Source organism: Neofelis nebulosa, chromosome 5, assembly GCF_028018385.1.
Source record: "Neofelis nebulosa isolate mNeoNeb1 chromosome 5, mNeoNeb1.pri, whole genome shotgun sequence".
NCBI classification, from domain to species: Eukaryota; Metazoa; Chordata; class Mammalia; order Carnivora; family Felidae; genus Neofelis; species Neofelis nebulosa.
In genome coordinates, this window is record NC_080786.1 from 86,030,446 (window position 1) to 86,056,834 (window position 26,389).

Genomic DNA, 26,389 nt, shown 5'->3' on the forward strand with positions numbered 1-26,389 from the left:
AAAAAAAGGAAATTTTGCCATTTGCAACAACACAGATGGACCTTGAGGGCATTATGCTACGTGAAGTAAGTCAACAGAGAAAGATAAATACCATATGATCCTACTTATATATGAATCTTAAAAAAAAAAAAAAAAAAACTCACAAGATACAACAGACTGGCAGAGGTTGGGGAGGGGGCCGAGTAGACAAAATGGGTGAATGGGGTCAAAAGGTACTCCTGGAAATGTAATGTACAGCATGGTGACTATAGTTAACACTACTGTATTGTATGTTGAAAGTTGCTTAAGAGTAATCTAAAAGTTCTGATCACAAGAAAAAAAAAAATTGTAACTAACTGGAGTTATTTGACTTTTGAGATGGTCATTTGACCTATATTTATATGTATATGTATACATACACACACACACACACACACACACACACACCCCTCAAATTATTTTATATAGCTGAAACTAATGCAATATTGTATGTCAATTATATCTCAATTAAAAAAAAAAATACACAGATATCAGGGGTGCCTGGGTGGCTCAGTCAGTTGAGCGTCCAACTTCGGCACAGATCATGATCTTATTCTTCCTGAGCTTGAGCCCCAGGTCAGGTTTGCTGCCGTCAGTGCAGAGCCTGCTTTGGATCCTCTGTCTTCCTCTCTCTGCCCCTCCCCAACTCTCATGTACACACACGCTGTCTCTCTCTCTCTCTCAAAAATAATAAACATTTTTTAAAAATACAAGTATCAATGTATAATACAGAATCAAGCAATACAGTATAATATTACCTGTGCACCAAGATCCTTCATGTAGGGCCCAAGTTCACTGAATAGATCATATCCTTGATGGAAGAAGGCCAAATGGGCATACATAAAAGATAACATCTAATAAAAGAAAAAAAAGATTAGCATCTTAAAATCAATTCTTAGATAAAAACTCTGAATTTTTTTAAAAATCTTGATCTTATCTAATGTTTAAAAATTATTCCTTTAGAGCCCAAAATATCAAACCTATTTAAAATTGAAATTGGGTCATTTTTCTTAAGAGTATTTCAGAAATATATGTGAAGTGAGAATAAATTTTATTTAAAAGAAATCTCCAAGTGGTTTAAAAATTTAACAATGCCCCAAATTTTAGTTGTTTAGATTATATCCAGACAATCAAGATTCATATAGTAATAATTTAAAGAATCAAGTATTCAATACTTTCACCATCTTCCCAGGTGCATTATAAAATATCTATGTGCCTTTCAACCAAATTCACGGGCAAAACTTTAAATTGCAAATAAAACATTAAAAGATTAGAATGGGAAATATGAAGCTCTCAAAATAAAACAATCACACTTTATAACCTGCTAGGATCACTAAGCACAACCCAAAGCAGGGAATGCTAATTTTTTTCTCAAGATACTTAAAGGAGTCAACAGACTTTGCCAATATGGAGGTTTCTGAATATTCATTCCCAATATACAAATATGATGCTAATGGGTTAAGATTTTTTCCAGGTTTTCCTATATTTTACCTATTTGTGAAAGAAAAATCAGCTTTATTTTTATTTATTGTTTTTATATGGGAAGAAATTTAATTCAATCACAATACTGAAAGAATCCTTCAAGCATCCCTCTATGTTAGCAAGATGAGGCATCTATTTAATTTTCTGAAACCTAAAATAGGTCATAATGTCTTTAACATTCAAGAATGCTTCAAAAGAATTTTTTTTAAGAGAAAAGTCAATTAAATAAAACAAACACAAAAGGACAAAGCTCAATAAAAGATTATTCTGGAATTAGGTAACAGTAGTTGTGCAACTTTATGAATATAATAAAAAACAATTATATAAAAAAGAGGGTGAAAGATTAATAGCTACAACTACATAAAACATGCCTACACAGCAAAACACATAAGCCTATTGAAAGATTAGTGATAAAACTAGAAAAATACAATGGCAAAGGGTAAATAGTCTTAAAATATAAGACATGTTACAAATCAGTATGAAAAAAATGAACACTCCAACAACCACAACAACAACAAAAGAGAAAACATAAGAAGCCAAAAAATATGCAGAAAAAAATTCAAACTCATACACATTTAATACAAACTCATTTGTAGTAAAGAAATGCAAAACTGAACAATGACATGACATTTTCTATCTACCAAACTATAGGTAGAGTGGAAGAAACTAATACCCAGTGTTAGTAATATAGTTCACTTTCACACACTACTAGTGGAAATGTTGTGTAAGTCTTAAAATTTAACATTATTTTTTAAAAGTTTTAATAAATGCTTAAACCCTTTGACTCTTAGCCAAATCTCTTGTCATAATATACCCTAAGGAAATTATGATAATAAGTCATATTGTTTATCAGAATGACCACTAGAATATTTTTAAAGTCAAAAACACGGAAATTACTTTAAAATCCATTAATGGATAATTAATTTATGGCATATTCAAGATCAGCAAACTATGACCTGCAAACTATATCCAGCCCCATTATATGTTCTTGGATGGCCTATGAGCTAATGTGGTATTTACATTTATTAACGGTTGAAAGAAAATGAAAAGATGGCATGAAATTCACTACAGGCAAAAATTGTATGAAATTCAAATTTCCATGTCTATAAGAAAAATGTTTTATTAAAACACAGCCATTCTATTCATTTACATATTATCTATGGCTGCTTTGTCTGTCTGTCTGTCTCTCTCTCTCTCTCTCTCTCTCTATTTCAGAGAGCACACAGCAGGGGAGAGGGTTTGGGGGGGATGGGGGGGGGGGGAGAGAGAGAGAGAGAGAGAGAGAGAGAGAGAGAGAGAGAGAGAATCTTAAGCAGACTCCACACTCAGCATGGAGGGCTCGATCCCAAGACCCTGGGATCATGACCTGAGCCAAAATCAAGAGTCGAACACTCAACTGACTGAGCCACCCTGGCGCCCTTATGGTTACTTTCTCATTACAGCATACAGTTAAGTAATTACAACACAGACCACATGGCCCACAAGACCTAACATAGTCACTACCTGGCCCTTCACAAAAAAAGGTTGCCTACCCCTAATATATCCACATGGTAGAATTCTATTTCGCCACAAAAGTCATCGTTAAATAAAAAATATTTAATGACACCTGATGACTTTAGTGTTACTATTGAGAAAAGAAAGTTACAAAACATATGTAGCAATGATTCTTATTTTGTTTAAAAAAAATTAAAAGCCATTTTGGGGGCGCCTAGGTGGCTCAGCCAGTTGAGCATCCGACTTCAGCTCAGGTCATGGTCTCACAGTTCGTGAGTTCAAGCCCCGCATCAGGCTCTGTGTTAACAGCTCAGAGCCTGGAGTCTGCTTCAGATTCTGTATATCTCTCTCTCTCCCACTCCCCTGCTCATGCTCTGCCTCTCTCTGTCTCTCAAAAATAAGTAAATGTTGGGGTGCCTGGGTGGCTCAGTCGGTTAAGCGGCCAACTTCGGCTCAGGTCATGATCTCACAGTCCATCAGTTCAAGCCCTACGTCAGGCTCTGTGCTGACAGCTCAGAGCCTGGAGCCTGTTTTGGATTCTGTGTCTCCCTCTCTCTGCCCCTCCCCCATTCATGCTGTCTCTCTCTGTCTCAAAAATAAATAAACATTAAAAAAAAATTTTTTTTTAAAATAAGTAAATGTTTAAAAAAAATTTTTTTTAATTAAAAGCCATTTTAGAATACACATATACACATTCACATACATACATGCACACAGAAAGAGAGGAAAAAAGATACAGAGATATGCCAAGATAATAACAGTGGTTCTCCCTTGGTAGTAAGATTTATAAGTATTTTAATTCTTTTCTTCATACATTTCAGTTTTCAATTTTCTACAATTAACATACATTACTCTCAGTCTGGAAAAGGAAGTGGAAGTAAAGAGCAAGTACAATGTACTTACCTGTAAGCACTATCATAAATATAGAATTTAGGAAAAAGCTTGGTGGGGACAAGGATCAAAGCAATTTAAGTACACCCTTTCAGGGGAAAAGAAAAATAAAACACTTCAGTGAACAAAGAGAGGAAAAATTATTTCTAAGATTCTCGAAATATGAAAAAGTTCAATGCCATACCACTACCACCCCCTGCCCACTTCCTTGATAACTTTAAGACCAAAAATGGTCACACACACACACAAAAAAATCACTTTCTCTATGGGTATAGTGGCTCAGGGAAAAAAAATTATTCTCATATTTCATCCCATTTATTTTCCAACTGCACTCCAAAGAACAAACCAAAAGGCTGATACATCATCAATAATCCTAAGGAAAAATTCTCTAAATGATACTATTTATGCATGCCCTGAATCTGAAATATTTAAACATCTACACTAAGGAGCTCGCAGTGTGTTAACAGAGATACACATAAATAACTATAACGTGAAGGAGACAAAAAAGTGGTTAAGTGGCACATGAGAAATACAAAAAGATCTGTAAAGATTAATTATGAACCTGGAATAAATATATTTACACATATATACACACAAACATATGATGCTGCTTAAATGCTTACATATGTGCATTCAGATCATACCAAAATATTTAAAATGTCATTTCAATAAATATCTTACTGATTTTAGGATTTCTGATCTTCGTTTTGATTGAAGGACATTAATCTGAGGGAAAATACAGTTGGTTAATCACCCAGTTTTTACTTTAAAAACTAACCTACAGTGCAATATTGTAAAATTTGTTTATTCTGAAGTTTAATACTTTTCCAGAAAAGTAAATAAAAACAAAGTTCAAGGTTTTTAGCCTTTGACCTGCGTTTTGCAAAAACAGTTAAGACAAACATACCAATGAAACTGTCATCCATTTCAGTTCAAAGAAAAACTGGTCATGCTTAAGTCATAAATACTGTAATGATAAAACTGTCACTTCGATAGACCTTTGAATTGCTCAGAATTCCATCTTTTCCCCGTCCTCCTCATCTAACTGTCCATCCCGACCCTTCAACGTGTATCTGTAATACAAATCCTCACTACTTTTACCACCACTACCAACCATCATCCTATCTTTTCTAGACTGTTGCAATGGCCTATGAACTAGTCTCTCTATACTTGACTCTCTACAATCCATTCTCCACACAGCAAGCAGAGTGATCTTTTCAAAATATAAATAAGATTATGCTATGTCCAACTTAAAACCTTCCAACTTCCTTCTATCACCTAAGTGGCCCTTTGTGATGACTGCCTCTCTAACCTAGCTTTCTACTACTTTCCCCTTTCTGTGCTCCAACTACAATCCAAAACTACTTCCATCTCAACACCTTCAAACTAGCTGTTCTGTCTTCATGTCATGATCTTCTGCCCAGACACAAGGATACCTCTTACTAATCAGGCCCCAGCTTAAATACTATCTCCTCAAAAACGTCCAAGGTAGGCCCTAAATACTAGAGTTGGTATACTCTCTAGTATATCAACCCATTTATTTTCTTCACAGCATTCATAACTACCTTATATTTTCTTATTTACCTATGTCTTACTCCCAGCTGCATTCCCCAAGTAGTACGTAGTGAGGACTCAATAAATATTTGTTAAATAAATTAATGGACCTTAAATATTTTAAGTAGACTAAACTTACTAAAAGACCAGTAAATTATGAAAGTTACCTTTGTAGTATCTCTCCCAACTCTAGAAAATTCTTAACAAGTATTTTATTTTTATCTGTTACATATCGGCTTAATGAGATTAAATGTTTATACAAAAAAAGAATCATTCATTTTTTGCTATTATTGTCAAAAGATTTACAGAATATCTTCCTTTTTAATATGTTCTTCTGCCTGTTGCCTTACAAGATAATTTTAAAGCACTGATCGCAAAACAAGACCACACCAAGAAAAATCGAAATAACTACACTTAACTAACCACTAATTTCCTTTGTATGTGTTTCAAGGCCCATTCAGTTTTGAGAACTAAAATATTAACTTTCAAATGCTCTAAATAAAAGCAGGGGTTGCAGGTAACCTATTATTCAAACTTTGAAAAATACCAAACAAAAGTGCCTCTCTTCTATGTATTTTTTTCTGTTTGGCAACAAAAAACAGCATTTACTTGAAAAAAAAGTAAAATCACGTATTTAAGGAAGCTAAAGCATGACAAACTTTACAAATTTGGATATTTATTACTTACTATGCCCTAAAATCGCCACTTAGGCCATATAATGAAATGACACAACAGTTCTCCTAAGAAAAATCAAACAATGCAATAGCTATAGAGGAAGCAGGGGTCCTAATGTCAAACTATTTGCATGAACACCACAGAAAATGGAAAATTTATTTTCCAACCACTGGACTAGAGGGAAGGAACACGACCTAGGAATAAAAGACACAGAAATAAATAATTACAATAAATGCAAGTAAGTGCTCTAACAGCAATGTGCATGACAATATTATGGCAGCACAGTGGAAGCAGAGGCAAGAATGATTCATTTTGCCTGGAGAGGTTTGAGTAACTGACCACAGAACAGAGAATCAACTAGTAACGGAGCAGGTAAAAGCAATGGAGGCAAGACCAGTTGTATGAGAACATCTTAATAGTCTAGATAAGAAATAATAAAGTGCTACAGCAAGAGTCAGAAAGAACAGACTTAAGAGATTCACAGAACTTTATAAGGCAGCTTTGGCTGTTAGGTATAGCAGCTGAGAATGAGAATATCTGGTGTAACAACTCTCCACAGGAACTTCTAGGATTGAGCAAAAGGGTGTCACCATTCAAGTTAGGTAAGGGCAAAAAGACGCCACCTGGAAGAAGACAGTTTTCAGTTGTGAATACAGAAAGAAAGAGGGGCGTCGGAGAAAAATAAATTTTGTCATCTGTACTTAGTGGTAATTCAAGCAAAGAGCATGAGATTATCAGGAAAATCAAAAGGTCAGAAAAGAACAGAACCAAAGATGTAAACCTGAAAAAGAGGTTGAAAAGGTAGGCAAAGGAGAGAAGCTCAACATGGAAACTGAAAAGCAACAGAAGTTGGGAAGATGACCTGAAGTTATTTGAAATAAATTAAGACAAAAGTATATTTCAAGAAAGAGTGTGGTCTACCATTTCAGTGAAACGCGAGAGTCAAGTTGGTTAAAAATTAAATTCTATCTAATGAGTAAGACCTTAGCATAAGCCATTTCAGTGGAATCGGATAGGAAGACAGTATTCGTATTACTGCAGAAGTGGGGTGAATGTGAGGTAGGTAATGGGAAATAGGAAATTACAGACCATGCCATTCTAGAGACTTTCATTAATAAACGAATTCACTTCATTTTTTAAAATGTAACTTCCCACTTACTGAATAGAAAATTTTAAAAAATCTTAGTCTTTTTCTACTGTTTTGCAAACTTATCTAAGGAGGGTTTTTTTAATGTTTTATTTTTGAAAGAGTGTAAGTGCAAGGGGGGGAAGAGGTGGGGTAGAGAGAAAGAGGGACAGATGATCTAAAGCGGGCTCCGTGCTGACATCAGAAAGCTGGATGTAAGGCTTGAAACCACAAATGGAGAGATCATGACCTGAGCTGAAGTCGGACACTCAACTGACCAGGCCACCTAGGCACCCCATCTAAGTAGTTTTTAAGCACTAATTTGTATATGGTTACTTATGTATTTTTTTTAAAGAAATGCCCTGTGATCACTATTAAGTCAACAATCTCTGAGGACTCTATTGCTGTTTTGTAAAAGGAGATTTAGACAAACTAATCCCCTAAGCTTTAGAGCTTTCAACTCATGATACATAGGAAAATATCAAGTACATGTGAAACAATGTATATGTGCCTTCACTTTTCACATCTCTTGAATCCCTTTGGAGACCTATCAAACCCAAATAGATTTCAATTATACATAGGACCAGAAGATCACCAGGCAACTTACCAAACACTGATCTCTAGTTTTAAAAAACACCACATTTTTGGGGCGCCTGGGTGGCTCAGTCGGTTGAGCATCTGACTTCGGCTCAGGTCATGATCTCACAGCTCGTGAGCCCGAGCCCCGCATAGGGCTTTGTGCTGACAGCTCGGAGCCTGGAACCTGTTTCAGATTCTGTCTCCCTCTCTCTCTGCCCCTAACCCACTCACGTTCTGTCTCTGTCTCTCTCAAAAATAAATAACCATTAAAAAAAAATTTTAAACACCATATTTTTTCTCATATTTACATTATGGTAAATATGAGAACAGTGTTTCTAGAAATATTTTTCATTTGGCAACATAGCCTTAGTACTTCTAGGAATCTACTCTAAAGAAACAATCAGAAATGTGGCAAAAGATTTATATACAAAGATGTTATTATTATTTATAATTATTGAAAGCTACATTTTCACTATTTCCAGTAAAAACTGGCAACACTATATCTGATAATCAGATACTAACTAAATTGACACAGTAATTCCACAGAATAAAACATAGCAATTAAAAATGCTTTTTAGAACATTTAAAAATGAGAGAAGTATCATGTTAAGTGAAAAGGTGAAGAAATCCAAACCAAAGGTGTACACATGTACACACATAAATATATGCACAGAGATATACAGACAAGTGAAAAGTTTTCACAAAAGATGATGGTTTGATTTTAAACTCAAAGAAACATTATTAATTGTTCTTTCAATGCCATCATTCAAAAGTAAGGACGTGTTTAGTAAGCGTTTTTTGAAAACACATAATAAATATACCTGAAGTACGTAGTCGAGGGCTATATGTCGAAAACATTTTCTTGTTGCTGTCAAAATGTTTGTGGCTTCCTCAACTTCGTGCTGTTTGTTTCTTTGTACTTGAGCATTTTTTACTAATGCATTTTCTTTTTCTTCACTGACTTTTTCAAATTGCTTCTTGGCATCTTTGAATTTTCTAAGGTCTCTAAAAAATAAAAATAGTGAAACTTTCATAAATCCAATTATGGGTGGTCTACAAACCACACTTTAAGAAATATCATTCATTTCTTGTTGAGGGAAATTACTGGATCAAGGGCATGAATATATTCTTAAAACACACACTGATACAATCCTTTGTAAAACAACTGTGTACCCGTAAAGAGTAACAGTTTCCATTCAGTATTCCAAAAATCCAAAACCCTTGATTAATGATCTTAGATAAATACATGATATCCCTTCATTTTTTTCTACCAAAGAACTAGGCAAAATGACTTGAAGACAAACAATTTAAAAATGATAATAAAGTGTATGTGAAAAAGGCTTTAAAATGTTTGTTAAGAAGCCATAAATTTTCATGTATACATTCTATAAGAACATTCTGAACATTAGTCTATTATTTGCAAAGAATCTGCAAGACGTCACTAACGAAACAATAAATTCCAACCTACTAAATGGCAGTGCACTATGTTCATGAGATCTGCCACTATCTACAGCTTATAACATCTGCCATTTATCCTGAATACTATATCGTAACCAATGTTATCTGTAATTTTATATATTCTTGGTCAGGAATTAAAAGAGAAAAACTGATTAATGTGGGAAAGGAAAATGTTCCTATCTAGAAAATTTGGATGTCTTTTATTTCTAGTTTCATTTTATTTCACATATAGAATGGGATGAATGTGACATAAAAGGCTCACATGTGGCAAAAAACATGCACTTTCCTGACTCATTTTCATATATTCCATTATCTTCTCTCCAAAGAAAATACCATATTGAGACAAAGGAAAACTTAGTCTTAACTATAATAACTAATAGCATTTCAATCACTTTTGGGGTCTGCTTTGATTTTGAAAGGCCATTAAATTATTTCTTTTATTTTTTAATCTATAACAATCCTAGTTATATATCCTGAATATAAATTTCATAATATAAATGATTCACTGAAAGGCATAAAGTCTGATTCCTTTACAGAGTAGCTCAGGAAAAAAATGCAATATATATTTCACAAAGCAAAAAAGCAAACAAAAACTCCAAAATTTTCAATAAATCATGGTCCATAAAATTCCTCTCAAAAGATACCAACTCCCAGATGTGATCATTCACTGGTTACTTTTCTTTTCACTGTAATTGACTTACTCTTTAACAAAGTTCTGAAGCTGTGCTTTAATTGATCTCTGAGTTTGGTCAAATAGGATCTAAAAGATAAAATGTAACATTAAACAATTAGAAAAGTAAACAAAAAAATAATTTTCACGTAGATTGGTAAGTAATACATCTTTCCACTATTACTCCAATTCTAATAACACCTATATTTCTTATTGAAGACCAACTAAAAAAGTAAGGATTTAAAAAAGAAACTGAAACCGATTTTTAAGCCAGTTTCATCTAAAAAATAAAATTATTTTTATTTACAGAGAAAATCACATCTGCATTAACATTTAAATACAATGTTCAAATAATAGAGTGATTTATTTCCTTGATTTTAATTCAAGCTTTGACAAATAACCTAAAAAGTAATATGAAGTCTACTTCATTTACTACAGGAATTTCTTACTTTAACATATCAAAACATACTAAGTAAAAACAACTCCAGAACTGCTTCATATCATCTTAGTTAGAGGTTATTCAACAGGGAAAATGTAGGGATTTCAATGTTTTACATTCTTAATTCAAGTAAACATTATATGGCCCTTTGGGTTCAATGATTGCTAAGATTAGAGACAAGAATAAAATTTTACTCCTCGTGACAATATTTTGCCCCATTTAAATGATACCACATATTAAACTCTAGTAGCTCCATGTGTGGGCAATTTCACTGGGCTTGTCATGGAAACTCCAAATACTTCTATAATTAACAGATACGTTTCATTCAATAATTAACAGATACACTTCATTCAGAGTTGGAAACAGATGTCAGATGAACAGACACAAAAATCAATATTCAAAACAAAAAGAAAATCCTGTGTTCTCCTACTTATTAAAAACAATACCAGTTTCACTCTCTCTGAAATCTTGCTACTAGCAAAGTCTCATGTTCTTGCCTAAATACCAAACACACCACACACACACACACACACACACACACACCTGGATTGAGTACTAAAGGTTTAAAAATCTGACAATTTACTTCCAGAGAGAAAAAATTATTTTCTGTACTATGTTAAACTATTAAACCCAAATTAAGCAGAAGAAAGGAAATAATAAAGGTAAGACTGGAAGTCAGCTACATAGAAAACAGAAACTCAACAGCCAAAACTCAATGAAACCAAAAGCTAGCTCTTTCAGAAGATCTATAAAGTTGATAAATCTCCCATCAAAGTGATCAAGAAAAAATTTTAAAACACAAATTTCAAATGTCAAGAAGGACAAAGATGACATTACCACAGATTCTACAGCTATTAAAAAAGGATAATCAGGGGGCGCCTGGGTGGCGCAGTCGGTTAAGCGTCCGACTTCAGCCAGGTCACGATCTCGCGGTCCATGAGTTCGAGCCCCGCGTCAGGCTCTGGGCTGATGGCTCGGAGCCTGGAGCCTGTTTCCGATTCTGTGTCTCCCTCTCTCTCTGCCCCTCCCCCGTTCATGCTCTGTCTCTCTCTGTCCCAAAAATAAATAAAAAACGTTGAAAAAAAAAATTAAAAAAAAAAAAAGGATAATCAGGAGAATTGGGGAACAATTTTAGGCCTATAAATTCAATAGAGATGGGCTAATTCTTTGAAAGACAAAACTACCAAAGTTCACTCAATAAGAAATCAATGACCTAAACAGAAACAAAGAAATAGAATCTATAGTTAAAAGCCTCCCATAGCCTATAAAGTTAAAGCTATATTTACATAAAACCTAGCAATCCCATTCCTAGGTATTTGCCCAAGAAAAAAGAAAACTTAGAGTTACACCAAAACCTGTATGCAAATGTTTATAGCAGTGCAATTCCTAAGTGCCTCAAACTAGAAACAATCTAAATGTCCTTGAAGAAGTAAGCTATGGTACATCACACAATAGAATACTACTCAGCAATAAAAAGGAGCAACTATTAATACATACAACAACATAGATGAATTTCAATAGATTTTGCTAAGTAAAATAAGTCATATTCAAAAAGCTACAAGCTATATGATTTGATTTACAGGACACCCAGGAAAAGATATGACTATAGGGATGGAGAACAAATCAGTAATTACTAGTGGTAAGGGGTAGGAGGAAGGGTACTACAAAGGCATAACATAAGTCTATTTTTAGGGTTACTGGAACAGTCATGCATATAGATTGTGGTATGGAGATCCAACTGTATGCATGTGTCAAAATTCATAAAGCTAACTATATTAGTTAGTATCCTTCCAGAACTAGAACAAATGATCCTATTGTATGGAACCACAAAAGACCCCAAAGAGCCAAAGTAATCTTGCAAAACAAAAACAAAAACAAAAACAAACAAAAAACAGAACAAAATTGGAGGCATCATACTATACTACAAAGCTATAGTACTCAAAACAGTATGGTACTAGCATGGAAACAGACACCTAGATCATGGAACAGAATAAAGAGCCCAGAAATAACTTCACACTTATATAGTCAATTAATCTACGACAAAGGAGGCAAGAACATACAATGGGGAAAATACAGTCTCTTTAATACATGATTGGGAAGACTGGACAGCTACATGCAAAAGAATGAAACTGGACCACTTTCTTGCACCATACACAAAAATAAACTCAAAACAGATTAAAGACCTAAATGTGAGACCTGAAACCTTATGCATCCTAAAAGAATACATAGGCAGTAAATTCTTGGACATTGGCCTTAGTATTTTTCCTAATCTATCTCCCCAGGCAAAGGAAACAAAAGAAAAATAAACAATTGGGACTACATCAAACTAAAAAGGTTTTGCACGGTGAAAGAAACCATCAATAAAATAAAAAGGCAATATACTGAATGGGAGAAGATACTTGCAAATGATATAGTTGATAAAGGGTTAATACCCCAAATATATAAAGAACTCATACACCAAACAATCTGATTTAAAAATTGGCAGAGGACTTGGGTAGACTTTTTTCCAAAGAAAACATACAAATGGCCAAGAGACACATGAAAAGATGCTCAACATCATTTATCATCAGGGAAATGCAAATCAAAACTACAATGAGATATCACCTCACACAACTCAGAATGGCTAGTATCAAAAAGACAAAAAAGAGTAAGTGTTAGTGAGGATGTGGAGACAAGAGAATCCTCAATATCCCTCATGACCACATATGCAAAAATTCTTAATATGTAATAATGATATACAATAACAACACATAAAAAGAACAATATACCATGACAATTGGGATTTATTCTGGGAATGCAAGATGGATTTAACATTAAAAAGTCAATGAATATAATTTACCATGATAACAAACTAAAACAGAAAAACTGTATGAGCATCTCAATAGAGACCAAAAAGCATTTGACAAAATTCAACACCCATTCCTGATAAAAACTCTCAGGAATCCAGGAATAAAAGGGAACTTCCTCAAACTAATAAAGAGCACATACAAAAAATGTACAGCTAACATATTCAGTGGTGAAAGGCTTCTTAATGGCAACACTCAAGAACAAGGCAAGAATATCTGCTCTCATCACTTCTATTCAACATTCTACTAGAGACCCTAGCAAGGCAATCAAGCAAGAAAAATGAAAAAAGGGGGAAATATTAGAACGGAAGAATACAAAGCTATCTTTATCTACAGATGATATGATTGAGATAATACTATGGAATTTACATAAAAGTCTACCAGAACTAACAAGCATATTTAGCAAGGCCACAGGAACAAAGTCAAAATACAAAAATCAGTGATATTTCTATATACCAGCAACAACTTAGAAAGTGAACTTTTAAAAAGCCTGGGTGGGTGGCTCAGTCGGTTAAGTGTCCAACTTTGGCTCAGGTCATGATCTTGCGGTTTGAGCTGAGCCCCACGCTGGGCTCCCTGCTGTCAGCACAGAGCCCGCTTCAGATCCTCTGTCCCCCTCTCTCTGCCTCTCCCCTGCGTACACTCTGTCTTTCAAAAATAAACACTGCAAAAAAATATATCATTTACAGTAGCATCAAAAAATAGGAAATGCTGGGGTACCCAGGTGGCCCAGTCAGTTAAAAATCGGACTCTTGATCTCAGCTCAGGTCATGATCTCATGGTTTGTGGGTTCAAGCCCCACATCAGGCTCTGCACTCTCCCTCTCTCTCTGCCTCTACCCCACTCATGCTCACTCTCTCTCTCTCTCAAAATAAACAAATTAAAAAAAAATTAATAGGAAACGCTTAGGGATACATACGTAAGACTTGTACAGTGAAAACTACAAAACATTACCAAGAGAAATTAAGGAAAACTTAAGTAAATAGAGAGATATACTGTGTTCATGGATTCAAAGACTGATTATTAGTAAAATGTCCATTCTCACCAAATGGATCCATACATTCAATACAATCCCACTCCAAATCCCAGTAAGGCTTTCTGTAGAAGCTAAAAATTTGATTCTAAAACTTATATGAAAATGTAAAAGACCTAGAAAAGCCAATTTTGAAAAAAAGGAATAAAGCTGCAATACCTATACTACCTGATTTCAAGACTTACTATGAAAGCTACAGTAATTAAGGCTATTGTGGTATTAGAATAAAGACAGGCAAAAAGATCAATGAAATAAGACAGAGCCCAAAACTGACCCACACATTTTTTTAGACAAAAAGTACCAACGGTGCAGTACCAAGTGGTGGTATAGTGGTGAACACAGCTGCCTTCAAAAAGGTGCCAATAGGGAAAAACCATTTTGAGCAAATGGTGTTACAACAAACAACTGAAGAGCCATAGCCTGGAAAAAAAAAAAAAAGGAACTTTGACCCTTACCATGCAAACATATAGAAAAAGTAACTCAGAGTGGATCACGAATCTAAACATAAACTAGGCAAACATTTCTTTGTAGAATACAAAAAGAAAACATAAAATAAAAAAGTCAATAAACTGATTTAATCAAAATTAAAAGCTATAGCTTTTCAGAAGATACTGTCATAAAAATGGAAAAGACAAGCCAAGGCCTCAGAGAAAGTATCTGCAAAACATTTATCTGGCAAAAGACATTTCTGCAATACAGAAAGAACTCTTATAACTAAGTAATAATAAGATAAGCAATCCAAAAAAGTTTAATGGGCAAAAGAGCTGACATTTCACCAAAGAAGATACATTGACAGAAAACACACAAAAACACACTGAGCATCATTAACTATTAAGAAAATGCAAATTAGGGGCACCTGGGTGGATCAGTCAGCTGGGCCTCCAACTCTTGATTCTGGCTCAAATCATGATCTCACAGTTTGTTAGATCAAGCCCCACATTGTGCTCTGTGCTAAGAGCACAGAGCCTGCTTGGGATTCTCTCTCTGCCCTTCCCTTGCTCGCACGCACTCTCTCAAAATAAGTAAACTAAAAAAAAAAAAAAAACTCCCTATCTTGGAATTGGATCTCTCTCAAAATAAATAAACTTAAAAAAAAAAACAAAACAGAAAATGCAAATTAAAACCATGATGAATTTAAAAAGAGTGGCCATACCAAGTGTTGTTGATCATGTGAAGCATCTAGAACTCTTGTACATGGCTGCTGTAAAGTGATACAGTCAACTTTGGAAAATAATTTCTAAATTTTGGGAGGTTTTCTTTAATTTCTTTGAAGTTAAATATTTTTAGAAATTTAAAGGTTATGGGTACTCTGTACTGTAACTATTCTGTAAGTCTAAGAGTATCTGAAAATAAAGATTTTTAAAAATTTTTAGAAATTTAATATATGAATATTAACATTATTATTATTATTATTATAAACAGTAAGTTCTTTTTTCTTTCCTTTATTTTCTTTGCACTATTTTATAGTCTTCACTATACACACAGTTTTGTAAAAAGTTAAATATAATCCTACCTTATGTATGAACTAGCCACTCCTGGCTATTCACACAAGAGAAATAAATGCATATATGTATACAAACTTTTACATATATTTTTGTAAGCAACTTTATTTGTAATAGCCAAAGCCCAGAAACAACTCAAATGTTCATTGTGGTGGCTTTAAAATATGTCCACAAATTCTTTGACACTCCTCCCTTCAAAAATGGAGCCTGATCACCTTGAGAGCAGGCTGGTCATAGCGACTTACTTCTAACAAATGGTAATATGGAGGACGTGGCAATGTATGCCTTCTAAGACTAAGTCATGAAAAGCAATGTAGCTTTTTCTTTGTCCTTGCTCTTGTGCTCTTGGATCCCCTGTTTGGGGAGTAACCAGATTCCATGTACTAAGGACACTCAAGCAGCCGAGGGACAAGGCTCCCTGGCAAGGAACTGAGGCCTGGATCCAACAGCCACACACACTTCCTATCTCGGAATTGGATCCTCCAGCCCCAGTAAAGCTTTCAACCAACTGTGGCCCAGCCAATATCTTAATAGCAATCTCATACAAGACTCTGAACCAGAGCCACCCAGCTAAGTCTAAAGTCTAAAAACTCCTGGCCCAGAAACCAGACAATGTTTATTGTTTTAAGCCACTATATTTTGGGGTAATCCACTCTATGGTAATAGATAACTAATACATCCATCAACAGGTGAATGGATAAACAAATTATGATATATCCATACAATGCAATACCATTAAGCAATAAAAAAGGAATGAATTATTGTTTTTCTTTTTTTAATATTTATTTTTTGGGGGGAGAGCATAAGTAGGGGAGGGGCAGAGAGAGGGACAGAGGATTCAAAGTGGACTCCACGCTGACAGGCTGACAGCAGAGAGCCAAAGTGGGGCTCAAACTCACAAACTGCGAGATCATGACCTGAGCTGAAGTCTGATGCTCAACTGACTGAGCCACCCAGAAAGAATTATTGTTATGCCCCTGGAAAGAATTATTGTTAAACACAACACAATTGAGTCTCAAAATAATTACACTGATTCAATTTACATGTAAGTATAGAAAATTGAAACTAACCAATAATGACAGAAAGCAGATCGGTGAATGTCTAGAAATAAGAAGGCAGCAAATAGAATTACAAAGTAGCAAAGGAAAACTTTTGGGGTGTAACTGTTATGTTCATTAAATTAATTAAGGTGACAGTTTTATTCAGGTTTACATACGTCAACGCTCACCAAATTGTATGCTTTGATATGCTGTTTATACCAATTATCCCTCAGTAACGTTTAAAAATAAGTATATTCCAGAGAGAAGAACACAATGTTTTCCTGTGTAGTGTTTCATTGTTTTAAAACTATACAAACATTATGTAGTATCTACATCCTCCAAGATAAAACATTACCTAAACTAAATTTTATATACGTTTGACTAGAATAGGAAGCACTTTAGGAAATTGCCAATAATCGAGGCTACCCATTTTCAACACTTTGATTACAGTGAAAATTATATTGTTAATGCAAAAGCAACTGAGTAAAAAGCTGTCTCCTACTTGCCAATCTCAAGCCATCCAGCCACAGAACAGCTCGCTAACACTTTTCTGTGGTGAACTGCTGCACAGAACTGCCTCATTTAGTCTCATTTCCTAAGTCACTAATCTATACTCTGCTTGAGAGAGAATTCACACCATTTCTTTTCATATGCTGCAAGTAAAAAGCTATAGAAGACTTGAAAGAAACAGGGACTAAAGTAAAAGTAGCCTTGTCAGGACCAATCTCAAGTAGCATTGGTACCTAGAAGCCAGGTACCAAATGAAGTCTGCAAGACTCTTTCCTTAAGTTTGATTTGATTTCCCCATTTTCCTTGTGTTGCGTTCTACTATCTTCACTAGTTGAGGATTCTGATCCAGATCTTATCCAAAGTTTCCAGTGACCACCCAAAAACTTTACCTAGGTTTTAGACGAAAAAAAATTGTTTTACCCTTGGAATTAAGTATAGCTCAGGTCTTCTGTTTCTACACCAGAAAACGTGAAATGGTATAATAAAACCACAATGACAGACTCGGGGGTGGGGGTGGGGGGGGGGAGGTACCAACACAAAAGCTAAGATTCAGTTCCATTTCTAAAATTAGCAGTATTATTCCTACCAACATATACATAACAAATAATCAACAATATGTCATTTGACCTATGCGTGTCCTAATTACAAAAGGATCTGACTTAAGTGCACAGATAATGGTTGTTTTAAACCAATGGCTTACACTCAGGTTATCCCCCATTCATGTCTGGACACAGTTAAAGCAACACTATCTCAGCTGTTTTCAGAAAACGATGAAAACTGAGATGCAGTTTACGTATGGCAAACAGTACTCTACAAAGTTTAGTACAAGATAGGCTACACATCCACAGTTGGCACTGAAGATTTTCCAGTTCTTACCATTTAGGCCGCACTGGCTCAAAGCATAAATTTCGTAGTTTAAAGTCTTTGTCGCCCATTTAAATATTATTCAGCTACCACAGCATTCTCTTCTATGATTCCTTCCATAGGACATAATCATCCCTCTCCTTTCCAAAATCTATAGAAGAGTACAGGGCTATGGCTGTGAACTCCCTGAATCTTTTATTTAGTTAAGCTCATTAGGCCTGTAATAAATAGGTCAATAACAAATCAAGAGGACTCTTCTCTGCTATCATCAGGAACAGAGCCCAATATGCAAATTATTGTTCATTACGGGTTCCTCTTTTTCTATATTCTTTGCCTGTCCTAGCCTATCCATTTCTCTAAATTCTTCTTTCTCCCTTTCTTGAGTCCTCTACAGCAGTGGTTCTTCACTAGCTTTAGTGTGAAAATCACCTGCAAAGCTAACAGAAAGTACCAAGGTCCAAGCTTGTTAAAGAAAGACAAAATCCTTCTGTATTTTTATTACATTTGCTAGGTGATTCCATTACTTAGAGATTGAGACAGGCTGCTCTAACCTAGGGGTTCTTACATTGGTTGCACATTAGAATAACCTGGGGAACTTTTAAATACCCTGATGCTGAGATAATTAGAAACACTGGTGAGACTCAGGAATCAGCACATTTTAAGCTCCCCAGGTGTGAACCAAAATTATTCGTATCACCTGGGTGCTTGTTAGAAAAGAATTTCCAAAACCAGGCCAGACTTACAGAATCAGAGTCTGTGTTTACTAAGAATTCCAAGTAGCTTATTTGGAAGAAGCAAAACACTGCTTCTCAAACTGGGCTGAACTCTGGAATGACCTGGGGACCTTTGAAAATTACTGATGCCTACTCCCAGAGACTCTGATTTTAACTAGTCTGGGTTACAGCCTTGGTTCATCCACTACCACTCCACTGATAAGAATTCAAGGTAGCTAAAATCACTAAATCACTTTCACTAAAGCAGAAAGAGTCCTCTCTTCAGTGGGTGTCACGACACATACAGTTCTGGGAACTGGGCAAAAACAAAGTAGTCCTTTAGTGCACAGGTCAGCACATTTTTCTGTAAAGGACTAGACAGTATTTTAGGTTTGTGGGCCATGTGGTCCCTGTCACAACCACTCTGTTGTTGTAGTGCAAAAGCAGCCATAGACAATACAGAAACAAATGAATATGTGTTCCAATGAAACTTTATATGCAAAGCAGGGGAGGGATGGGTTAGATTTGGCCTTCAAGTCAAAGTCTGCCAACCCCTGCTCTAGAACAGTGGTTCTCAAACTTTAGAGTACCTTAGAACTGCCTAGAAGGCTTTGTTCAAACACAGATTGCTGGCTCCTGGCCTCAGAGTTGCTGATTCAGTAGATCTGGGTAAACTATGAGAAGCTGAAGTTCAAACAAGTCCCAGGGTGATGCTGATACTATTGGTCCATGGGCCACAATTTGAGAACCGCTGGGTTATTTTTTTTTTAATGTTTATTTATTTTTGAGAGAAAAAGAAAGAGAGTGAGTGCGGGCTCACGTGCACATGAGTGGGGAGGGACAGAGAGAGGGAGACAGAGAATCCCAAGCAGGCTCCCTGCTATCAACGCAGAGCCCAATGCAGGGTTCAATATCACAAACCACGAGATCATGAGCTGAGCTGAAATCAAGAGTCAGATGCTTAACCAACTGAGTCACCCAGGAGCCCCGAGAATCACTGATTTAAAGTAGTGGTTCTCAAACTTCACTACATGTCAGAATCACCTAGAGAAATTTTTAAAATTCTGAAGCTATACTCCAGATGACATAAATCAAAATCTCTTTCTACTGTAAAGGCTCCTAACACTTACGGCACACATTATTGGTGTGTTGAAAGATACAGTAGACTGTTTATATAGAGGGCCACCAATAATTCCTCTCATCACTCCATGTGCATGGTACTCTCCCACCAAGAGGTAGAGTTTATTACCCTTTACCTTAAATCTGGCATAGCCTTGTATCTTGCTTTGATCAAAAGAATGTAGCAAAAGTGATCCTATGTGACTTCCAGACCAAGCCCATAAGAAGTCTTACACCTACTGATTTCACTCACTTGAAAACCAGCTATCACATTCAGAAGACTGACTACCTGGGGCACCTGTGTGGCTCAGTCAGTTGAGCCACAGACTCTTGATTTCAGCTCAGGTCATGATCCCAGGGTTGTGGCATTGATTGAGGCCCACATCAGGGTAAATGTGAGGCCGAGTGAGGAGCCTTGGGGTTCTCTCTCCCTCTCTCTCTCTCTCTCCCTCCCTCCCTCCCTCCCTCCCTCCCCTCCACCCCCATCTGCCCATCTCTCCTAGTCATGCTCTCTCTTCTAAAATAAAAAAAAATTTTAAGTCTGACTACCCTCCTGTAGAGAGACCACATTATAAAAGTGAAGTCCTAGAGAATGACAGACTCCAAAGGGCAGGAGAAACCTGGCCAACCTCACCCATTCTAGCCACCCCAGCTGAGGCACCAGACAAATTGGATCCTCCAGCCATATACAAGCCACTCAGCCAACACCAACTGGAGTAGAGACTAGCTGGCCTCCCCAAACCCTGCCCAAACACATGATAGTTGTTGTTTTAAGTCACTAAATTTTGGGGTGGTTGTTAAACAGAGATAAATAAGATGTCAACAGTCATACTGAAGATGTTGAAGATATTAGTGTCGTGTTTATATAAGTTTTTATAGTGATTTAAGAAGTTGTAAACTATTTGGTACAACCATTCAGAAATTAACAACTGCTGGGGTGCCTGTGTGGCTCAGTAGGTTAAGCATCCAAATCTTCTGATTCTTGATTTCGGCCCAGGTCATAATCTTGTGGTTTGTGGGTTCAAACCCCAAGTCCAGCTCCAAGCTGACAGTGCAGAGCTTGCTTGGGATTCTCTCTCTCTCTGCCCTGCTCACTCTCTCTCTTTCTCTCTCTCTCAAAATAAATAAATAAACTTAAAACATTTTAATTAAAAAAGAAATGAACTGCTAAAAATGAATCTTTTTTGCTAAAATTATATTTTAATACTATTTGTCTGACTTGCTCTATAAAGTATTTAAATGCAGAAATTATTGCTTTGACAAAACTACATAATGTTCCCCCTGGCATTACCATTTGAATCACCCAAAACTACTGCAGTCACAATTTGTTTGTCATCACTTCTTTGCTTAGTACCCGTTGTCAAATATTTCATCTTTCTTTGGCTCTTTCACAAATTTTTGCTATTAATTTGTTCTTACTTTTCACATTTCTTCTACTAGTAAGATACATATGGTTGCTTTGTTAGCATCATCATTTCTTAAGAGGTGTTCCTACTAGAATGCAGTTGGAGGCACCTGGATGGCTCAGTCAGTTAAGCGTCCAACTTCAGCTCAGGTCATGATCTCACGGTTCATGAGTTCAAGACCTGCGTCGGGCTCTATGCTGACAGCTCAGAGCCTGGAGCCTGCTTCGAATTCTGTGTCTCCCTCTCTCACTGCCCCTCCCCTGTTCACACTCTGTCCTCTCTCTCTCTCTCTCTCAAAAATAAACATAAAAAAAAAAAAAAAAAAGAACGCAATTCTTTTTTGACTCTTACACTTTTCAGTAGTTATTTATTATTGGCTTTTGATGTTAATTAGCCAAATTCTGATTCTTGATGAAATTTTGCTGTTTTATCTTTAATTATTAAAAGATTTATTTCTGGGAATGCAAGCTGGTGCAGCCACTCTGGAAAACAGTATGGAGGTTCCTCAAAAAACTAAAAATAGAACTACCCTACAACCCAGCAATTGCACTACTAGGCATTTATCCACAGGATACAGGTGTGCTGTTTCAAAGGGACACATGCACCTCAGTGTTTATAGCAGCACTATCAACAATAGCCAAAGAATGGAAAGAGCCCAAAAATGTCCATCGATGGATGAATGGATAAAGAAGATGTGGTATATATATATACAATGGAGTATTACTCAGCAATCATAAAGAATGAAATCTTGCCAGTTCCAACTATGTAGATGGAACTGGAGGCTATTATGCTAAGTGAAATTAGTCAGAGAAAGACAAATATCATATGACTTCACTCATATGAGGACTTTAAGAGAAAAAACAGATGAACATAAGGGAAGGGAAACAATAATAATATAAAAACAGGGAGGGGGACAAAACATAAGAGACTCATAAATATGGAGAACAAACAGAGGGTTACTGAAAGGGGGGTGGGCTAAATGGGTAAGGGGCACTAAGGAATCTAGTCCTGAAATCATTGTTGCACTATATGCTAACTAATTTGGATGTAAATTTAAAAAAATAATAAAATTTAAAAATATTTTGGTGTATCTTCCATAAAATAAATGTATTTGACTCAAAGGACTATCCTTAAAAAAATAAAATAAAAAACAAAAAAACATTTATTTCTGAAGATGAAATTAAATGTACATAATCTATTGTGATAAGCACTGGGTGTTCCATGTAAGTGATGAACCACTAAATTTTACTCCTGAAACTAATATTATATTATATGTTAACTAACTGGAATTTAAATAAAAACTCAAGGGCACCTGGGTGGCTCAGCTGTAAAGCATCTGACTTCAGCTCAGGTCATGATCTCATGATTCATGAGTTAGAGTCCCACATCAGGTGAGCCCAAGCCCCACTTTGGGTGAGCCATCTCTCTCTCTCTCTCTCTCTCTTTCTCTCTCTCTCTCTCTCGCTCTCTCGCTCTCTCTCTCACTCACTTTCATCCTCTTTCTCTCTCTCTCTCTCTCAAAAACAAATAAAAACTTGAAACCAATATAAATAAATAAATGCACATAATCATTTAAATGGGACTGTAGGCATTTGCTGATTTCAAAAAACATTTTGAAAATTTTATTTTGTGATCATACATAAGAGTAACATTTATTGAATTAACTACAACGAATTAGTATTTCCTATTTATGAAATGTTTCATTTTATTATCTTTCAATATTTATTTTAAAAAATTTTAAGTATGCAGAAAATTATACACACATCAATTTCTGAACCTTAAGACATATGTTTCATTTTCGTACTTAAATACATTTGCTTTCTACTGATTGTTGTTTCCCCACCATAATGGACAAATTTTTCATTAAATACTGCCGGAAAGTCATTACATTCAGAATACAATCACAGCGGTCCAAATTCTCTTCTTTGACCTATCTTTTTGTATCAAAGTTATTAAATGAAGCTATAAATAACTATGAAGTTATTAAATGAAGCAAATCATACAGGACTTCAACATGAAATGTCAATTTCATACAGAAAAAGATCTGTACTCTAAACTTCTGCAAACACAAAATAAGAAAAAATGTTCTTGGGGCTCCTGGGTGGCTCAGTCAGTTAAGCGTCCAACTTTGGCTCAGGTCATGATCTCACAGTTTGTGGGTTTGGGCTCTGCATCAGGCTCTCTGATGACAGCTTGGAGCCTGAAGCCTGCTTTGGATTCTGTGTCTCCCTCTCTGCCCCTCATCTACTAGTGCTCTCTCTCTCAAAAATGAAAAACATTAAAAAAAATTTTTTTAAGTAAAATTCAGGAAGTTTAGGAGGAATAAATCTCAACTTATTGATTTAATACTAGTTATTGACTTCAAGATATGGCTAAAGTAACATTCTGCTATCTGATTAATTTATTTCAAGCAATGCTTAATATTTCTGACCATTCACATGCACTGACAAACTGTGTGGATTGGCTGTATTGGAATGGAGAGGCTGAGAATGAGTCACTAGGGAGTCAGTGCTATAATCTAGATCCACAAAGACAATTATTAGAAGTGAATTAAAGGAAGAAAAAAGTAGGAAGACCAACTTCTGTGTATACCTGCAGAAAAGGTTTATCATTATTTTATTCAAAATCTATTCAGTTTATCTCAGAAAATTTAAGCATTACTTTTGTCAATGAAAGAAAAAAAGGATAAAAAATGAATGACTGCTCCTTTAAAGTACAACTTAAAGAGACAGAATTATCTGAATTCTAATTACACGGGATAAAGAAGCTCCTGCCAATCAGGAGGAAAGAGCAATAACCAAGCTCCTGTCAATCAGGAGGAAAGGGCAATAAATACTCACCTGCTTTTCACTAATATGACTACTTATGCAGACAACGTTCTTATCAATGACAATGACCAAGAATTTGAAAAGATCAACAATTTTAAAATCTTGACCAGGAATTGCTTGAAATCATTTCATGATAAGACCTATTTTGAGAAAAAGTTATGTTCATGGAAACTAGCTCAAGTTTCTCATTAAAATACTTTTTAAATATTTAGAAGTATTGTACTCATTCAATATGTAATATCTCCCCCAATAGTATGTTTTATTTTATAATTCTATTAAAAAGAAATGATTTATTTATTAAATACTTGTTATTTTAACATAATTCCATTTAAAAATTTTAAAAATTTTCCACCAACACCCAGATAGTTCATGACATTTTCATGAAACTATCCACTGAGTGAATGAGTGGACAGCTGTAATATGGAAAATCAAACTCAGAAAAAAATAAAACAAAAAGGGTTACACATTTTATAGAATTTATGCAGCAATTCAACCTTAAAGCTTCATTCAGCAAAAATAATAATCAAATAAAAATTCCAACTTCCTTACACCAACAGCAAATGAGAATCCAAAAGAGTCATCAGTGAAGTTACAGAAATCTCTATGTTCCAGAAAAGTCAGTGTTCAAGCCAACTCCAGTATGTAATAGAACGCAGCACGCCTGACCATTCCATTTAAACATTTTAAAAACCAGCACGCCTGACCTGCTCTGAAACAGCCATGAGTTGGTGCCTTATAAAGACATATGAGTTAGAGAACAACCCTAGGAAATTCTCATTCTATAAGGAATAAGGAACAATAATATCCATTCTTACAGAAGAAATAAATCACAAAAGAATCCAAATAATTTTTAAATGACCAGATAAACTAATTCCAATCTATGTTTAATCTTGGCTAAAAATCCAAATGGCTCTATTATTTTAAACATTTATTTAAACCCATTTATTAAGTTATTCATAAATGACATCTGCAGAATATCCAGCTTTTTACTGTGACACAAACAGATACACCAAAATCTAAGTATTACAAAATCTGCTACAGAATTTAAGCAGATTGCCGCGTTTATTACATTTTAGAAAGCAGTTTGTCTTGTCCTATAAAGCCTCCTTTGCCCTGTAATGCTATGTAATTAAAATTTCATTGTAGAGAATGCTACTAAAATAAAGCATTTTATGTAACTAGGCTTTTCCCACATTTTAACAAATGGCTCTGAGATCATATTTAAATCTTATAATAAATAATGCTGTGTAATCATAGAATGTTTATAACTAAAAGTCATTTAGTAAAACCCATTCATTTTCCAAAGGAGGAGCACAAAGCTTAGTAAAATTAAATGACCTCCCCAGGAAAAGAATTATGCAAGTACTAGGGATGTAACAGTAAACAAGAGATCTGTCATCCCTGGTCATATTTTAGCTAAAGCAAAGTATGCAGTATTATGATGAAGGAAGAATCTTTGCCTCAAATATAAGAATTCTGATTCAAGTACACACGAGTCACTCCTACTGGGAAAAATTTAAAGTATTTGTTAACAAGAAACAAAAAGGCCAGGTAAAGCAGACAACATAGCAACTATAAAAGGAAAGGAAATTAAAAGGTAGTAAAGCAAGGTCTTACAATTCTATACTTCTATCTATTAGGAAAATTTCTGAGATGCTAAAAAAAATATGGGATAAAATTAGAAAGGCACTGGACATCTGGATATAGTATAAAACAAAGAGTTCTCTATAGATACATGTATAGTATATATATCAACACACACAAGCTCACCAACCTACAGCCTTAAGTCCTCTATGCAGACAGGCAGGCAAAGAGTAATCTCCTATCGGTTTGCAAATCATCTTTTTAAAGCAACATAAATTTTAGTGAAAATAGAGATCCTGAAGTTTTCAAGTGCCAGAAACAATAAAAGAAAAATGTTTAAAACATTAAATACTTTTAATTATCTATTTGGTATGTGCTGTCACTGATTTAACAAATTTTTTTCATTTAATGACTATAAAAAAAACACAAGAATTTTCTTAAGTTCATAACCTTGGTCTCCTTAACTCTGCAAAAGTACTTTCTACCAGGAATCTTCTAGGTGGTAGTAGCAGAAATGAATATAACACAGTGCCTGCAGTCATGGAACTTAGACAATAA

General features: G+C 35.2%; 1 protein-coding gene across 7 annotated transcripts in view; it reads right to left on the reverse strand.

The window, feature by feature from the left end:
• ACAP2 (ArfGAP with coiled-coil, ankyrin repeat and PH domains 2) overlaps window positions 1–26,389 on the reverse strand; it is a 157,592-nt gene that overhangs the window by 53,831 nt on the left and 77,372 nt on the right. For all 7 annotated transcript variants that reach the window (XM_058730904.1, XM_058730902.1, XM_058730903.1 and 4 more), the window contains 4 exons: window positions 9,979–10,037; window positions 8,641–8,824; window positions 4,567–4,611; window positions 777–872 (listed from right to left, as the gene is read on the reverse strand). In XM_058730904.1, coding sequence (XP_058586887.1) covers window positions 777–872; window positions 4,567–4,611; window positions 8,641–8,824; window positions 9,979–10,037 — 384 coding nt within the window. The remainder of the gene's footprint in view (window positions 1–776; window positions 873–4,566; window positions 4,612–8,640; window positions 8,825–9,978; window positions 10,038–26,389) is intronic.